The sequence below is a fragment of the Callorhinus ursinus genome, unplaced genomic scaffold (assembly GCF_003265705.2).
Source record: "Callorhinus ursinus isolate GAN/ISIS: 27379988/994484 unplaced genomic scaffold, GSC_fseal_2.0 scaffold34, whole genome shotgun sequence".
In the NCBI taxonomy this organism is placed as follows: domain Eukaryota; kingdom Metazoa; phylum Chordata; class Mammalia; order Carnivora; family Otariidae; genus Callorhinus; species Callorhinus ursinus.
The window spans coordinates 3,780,841-3,786,143 of NW_027397096.1; the positions used below are offsets into that span (position 1 = coordinate 3,780,841).

At 52.5% G+C, this 5,303-nt stretch overlaps 1 protein-coding gene across 2 annotated transcripts in view; it reads right to left on the bottom strand.

Annotated features, from left to right (window-relative positions):
- Positions 1–2,101: 2,101 nt before the first annotated feature.
- PIPOX (pipecolic acid and sarcosine oxidase) overlaps positions 2,102–5,303 on the bottom strand; it is a 12,558-nt gene continuing 9,356 nt past the window's right edge. Inside the window, exons 3-8 of one of the 2 annotated variants that reach the window (XM_025851362.2) lie at positions 4,950–5,163; positions 4,496–4,678; positions 3,822–3,974; positions 3,232–3,390; positions 2,579–2,654; positions 2,102–2,314 (exon numbers count right to left, since the gene is read on the bottom strand). In XM_025851362.2, the coding sequence (XP_025707147.1) occupies positions 2,184–2,314; positions 2,579–2,654; positions 3,232–3,390; positions 3,822–3,974; positions 4,496–4,678; positions 4,950–5,163 (916 nt within the window). In that variant the 3' untranslated portion in view covers positions 2,102–2,183. Of the gene's footprint in view, positions 2,315–2,578; positions 2,655–3,134; positions 3,391–3,821; positions 3,975–4,495; positions 4,679–4,949; positions 5,164–5,303 lie in introns of both variants that reach the window. The other variant, XR_012374405.1, reaches the window with a different exon arrangement.

Genomic DNA, 5,303 nt, shown 5'->3' on the forward strand with positions numbered 1-5,303 from the left:
ACCCCAAGGTGCGTGTTGGCAATCATCCCCCAGGCATAGGACCCACCGATATACATCTGAAGGGTCTCATGACTGACGGTTTACTAAACAGTAATAAATGACCTTTTCCCAACAATAGCTCGCTAGCCCCCTCAGGGTCCTGGCAACCCTGTTTCCAAAATACCTGGAAGGCTTACACCACCCCTAACCCCCTCCCAACTTGAAAGTATACAGCGAACCAGTCCTCAGGACCCCACTGCAGCTCCTTCTGCCCACGGGTCCTGTCCGCGGGCTTTAATAAAACCACCTTTTTGCACAAAAGGTATCTCAAGAATTCTATCTTGGCCATCAACTTCGAACCCTAACGTCTTCCCTACATCATCCAAACCATCACCACCATCCATCTGCAGAACGTTTCTATCTTCCTGACCTGAAACCCTGTGTCCATTCAGCACTAACGCCTCATCCCCCCCTCTCCCTAGCCCCCGGGGGCAACCATTCCACCTCCCGTCCCTGTGAATCTGACTGTCAGTACCTCATGTGAGTGGAACCCTCCAGTGTCTGTCCTTTTGTGTCTGGCTTACTTCACTTAGCATCCTGTCTTCAAGGCTCATCCATGTTATAGTGTATTAGTCTGACTTCACAGATGTGACTATTCCCACTTTGCAGGGGCTGAGGTTTCCGGGGAGCCTCTGAGAGCACCCGAGACGCAGACCTGGCGGGGGCGGGGGCTTGGGAGGCTGGCTGGCTTTTACAGTCCCCTGGAGAAATCAGTGCTGATCCATGTGCCTAGGCCTATGAGGCAATTTCTTCTGTGTTGTCTTTCCTTTAGGGACAGTTTTACTCTTATTCCCATTTCCCACTCTTTCCGCGCAGGGCCTCTTTCTAATATTTCCACTCCAACTGGTCCCAGGGTTTCTTTCCCCAGAGCAGGCGATCTCTCAGGCCAAACTGGCCTGGTCTGGAGATGCTCCTGCTGGGGTTTCCGCGGAGCACATTCAGCGGTCCCTGTTCACACCCCTCACCCCTCCACCCGCCCTGGGGTAGTTAGGAGCCTGTTCCCTTCCAAAGCAATTAAGTGCAAGGAGGCCAGCCGACTGGGTGCTAATGCCGTTTCATTAAGTGGGAGCAATCCTAATGATAATAAAATGGCACATTTAACATTCAAACATTGAACAGGGTTTCTAAGCGAGTGTGTCTCTCTCTTCCTTTCTGGTATAACAGCTCCATCTTCATAAGGACCTGACAATACACCCTAATGAGAGACTGGGGAGCTAAGAGTCTTTACAGAGCCAGAGAAAGGATGAGAACCAGACAAAGAATTCAGGGAAAGAGGGTGCAGGGCACTGAGAAGACAAAGACCCCAAGGATTCCTGGGGTCATGGACTCTGGCGCTGATTTAGACAATGAGAGTCTCTAAGAAGCAAGGTCGCATGGAGAATAAAGCCCACCGCAGACTTTAATGCAATGTGGCTATTCATTTCTTTGCTTGCTCAACACATTTTTTTCTACAAACATTATGGTGCACCCAAGGTGAGTCAGATTTTATGGGGCCTTGTGATGGAGGGTGACTCTAGTTTTAGGGACAGGAACTCCAGCGGCGCCTGGGTGGCTCAGATGGTTTAGCGTCTGCCTTCGGCTCAGGTCATGATCCCGGGGTCCTGGGATCAAGCCCCACGTCGGGCTCCTGGCTCAGCGGGGAGTCTGCTTCTCCCTCTCCTTCTGCCTCTCCCACTGTTCATGCTCTCTCTCTCTCTCTCTCTCTGTATCTCTGTGTCTCAAATGAATAAATAAAATCTTAAAAAAAAAAAGGAAAAGGAACTCTAAGGGCAGTAGCGACCTACAAATCATCTTGTTTACCCTCCCCTGGGCAGCTTTAGTCAAATCCACCCCAAGTTTATCAAATGTCTCAGTGAAGAGAATAATAACAACTGCTTGGGTCCCCTGAGCCAGTCTCTGTGCATCTTCCTTATTGAGACATCCATCTCAAAGGTCCTTGCTACTCAGTGATGGTAGAATACCTGGTTGACCTTCTGGAAGCAAAAAAGTAGCGGGACTGGGGAGCTGGCCAGGGAAAGCAGGTCGATTCAATCATCCGGCGTTGACAGGGGACTCAAGAGAGGCAGGAGAACAAGCTGACATTTAATAGCCACAGGGCTTTATTCCCAGCTCCTGTGCACACAAGGCAGGCTGCTGGCCAGGGGTCAAAGGTGGGCTTTGCCCAGGCCAGGGAAGCGGCTCATCCGAAAAGGTGTCAAGTCATAGGATGGCGTTAATTTCATGCTTAATTCATACAGGATCTTCCCCACAACAGGGGAGAGCTTGAATCCATGTCCTAGGGAAAGGAGAGCAGGTGGTCAGCGGCTGGGGTCCCTGGATGTCTATTACCCTGTCCCCAAATGGGGCTACCTCTCTTCTTGGTCCGCATCCCAAAGCTGGAAGTTGCCTCCCACCAGAAGTACCTCTTCTTCTCTGTCCGCCCAGCCCCTTTACACACTCGAGTCTAGGCTTTGGCCCCCCCAAGAGCATAGAAGACGCCATTTTGCCTGGCCCTCAGATAGGTGGGCTTTGAGGCACGTCTTCCCCTCTTCAGGCTTACCAGAGAATCCAGCACCAATGACAATGTTGTCATACTTCGGGTGGTGATCAAGAACGAAGTGCCCATCGGGGGTGTTCTAGAAAGAAACAATCACACTTGTGTCCTTTGAGGAGAGAAGGAGGAGGAAGTGCAGGCTCAGAGGGGAGGGAATGAGGCTGGACTGCTTTCCAGAAAGAATGGGAATGGGGCACGGGAATGCTTTCCGCATGCCAGTGCCGCCTCCGGGGATGACAGTCTTTCTCATTTGTCCATCTGTCTCTCTGCTCATCCAGAGCTATGAACACAGTAGGTGCTCAGTGAATGCGTGTAAACTAACTTTAGCCAAGATGCCTCAGGCCTTGGTGACATCTGTCTCTTCTCTTTGTCCCTAAGGCCTGTTCAACTAGAACATCTTGCCAAAACATCTTTTAGAGCTCTTCTGGGAAACATAGTGAGGGGCTGCCAGGCATAAGCCCGATTTGCTAATGAAAAAGAATATGAATAACCTCTAACGGGCCCTCTCTGGGAGAGGTGAACCGACACACAGAAAGAAGCTCGTTCGTTTCAAGTCACATACCAGGTCAGGGGTCAAATAGAAGCGAGCTGGAGCCATGCAGGGTCTGTCTCCGTCCCCCGTTCTCGGGGGGCCGTGAGAGGGCTGCCCACACCCTTACCGTGTACAGGCAGCGCTCCAGGATGGCAAGCTTGGGCTCCAGGTCAGGTAAGTGATCTCTGACAAAGCGGCTCAGGATCTGGATGTCTTGGGTGTCTGAGAGTGCTTCCGGGCAGTCCCGCTCCTCAGGATCGGCGCTGTTGCCATGGTGATAGCAGACCTAGCTCCCAATCAGAGCAGTGTAAGCTGCGAGGGGCCGGCTTGCCCGCACACCCACCCAGCCCAGGGGGCAGGCTCACACACAAGAGTGCCCCCATCCATCATCTCGGCCTTCCCCAGTCCTGACAGATGCCGCTGGTTGCCGCAGGAGGTTGCCTTCGCTGTTCCTTCTTCCCTCCCCCTGCCCACAACCCCATGTTTGCGAAGGAAGGGCTCCCTTTGCTGGGCCTCGGGACAGCTGGGGGGCTTGCATTGCAAATAGCAAATAGGGAAGTATTCTCCTGCGCCTGCTGCGGGGGGGGGGGGGGGGGGGCGGACCCCCGGGAATCTGTTGAAAGGGAAGTTAGAGCAGCTGCCCCAAATCGGGCGGTGGGGGGGTGGGAGACGAGCCGGGGGTCCCCTACTAGCCCCTCTCTGGGCCTTTCTGCTCACCTTCATCAGCCCTGGGTACTCTCCGGAGGGCAGCCCATAGATGTGGTGGGGAGCCAGGCTGAGGCCGAGGCCCAGGAAGCAAGGAAAGGCCTGGGACACACCATAGCTTCCTGGAACCTTCTCTCGCCAGTAACACACATTGATCCGCAGGGTCTTGAAGCAGAAAGAGGAAGTGGGAGATGAAGAGGGAAAGCCATAAAACTCTACAGAGGGTGAGAACAGTTTCTTCTGAAGTCCTGTGGTTCTTGAATACAAGCCCGGATGCCCCCTTAACTTGTCCATCCTGTTTCACCCAATTCTCATGTCATCGGTATATTCCATTTTGATATGAGGCACAAAGATCTCTGCATCCCTGTCTCTTCCCCCAGACTTAGTCTCCCATAACTGCACCCAGCCCTACTTCTCTCTCTCTCTCTCTCTCTCTCTCTCTCCAGCACTTATTACTGTGTCAGATTTAGTGAGTTCCCGAGGGCTTTCTATTGATTCTATAATTTAATTCTCCAACAGCCCTATCCCCATTTTACACGTTATAAAACTGAGGCTCATGAGAGGAACTAATTGGCCCAAGGTCATCCACCAACAAGAGGCAAATCCGGGACTCAAACTCGAGTCCGTCTGACTCCCAGGTGTCTTCTCTTAAGCACCAACTCTCAGGCTTCCAGTCCCTCCCTTACTTGGAGAGGCAGCTCAATTCCCAGGGGACGGAGGAGCCGGTTGGTCCAGGGACCTGCTGTGATGATCAAGCTCTTGGCTTGATAGCTCCTGGAGGTACTTCTCACTGTGACGGGTCGCCCTGGTCTTATCTCCATCACCTTCTCTCCATCACGCACTAGGCCCCCGAGACGTCGAATTGCATCCTAAAAGGGCGGCGGCCAGGAAGGGCGAATTAGTTAGACAGCTAGATGGTTCTCCCTGGTGAACAACAGAGTCCTTCACTTTGGGCAGAAAAGAGTGCAGACTCCGGACCTCCTGTCCCGTATTGGCAAGGCCTAGCGGGGTATATAGGCCCTCTGCCCAAAAGGTCAAGAATAAAGCCTGCAGGGCGAAGGCTCTCATCCCAAGGAGGCTGGGGGCGGTATATTGGAACCACGAGAGGAGCTGCGTCGCCCCAAACGCTACACATCCTACCTGGAGGGCTCTGAGGGCCCTGTCTGCATAGAGAAGCCCTCCAGACTTGTCCAAGAGCCCCACTTCTCCCCCGGCCAACCGAACATTGGGGAAACGTTGCTTCAGTTCCTCAGCTGAAAGACACTGGTGTTCCACCCCCTGTCGAGACAAAGTGGCCTGGATGGTTTTTAATTCTGAATTCTCTCTCATTCCCAGCAGCAGTAGCCCAGTCTGCCTGTAAGAGAAGAGAAGAGAAGAGAAGAGAAGAGAAGAGAAGAGAAGAGAAGAGAAGAGAAGAGAAGAGAAAGAAAGAAAGAAAGAAAGAAAGAAGAAAGAAAGAAAGAAAGAAAGAAAGAAAGAAAGAAAGAAAGAAAG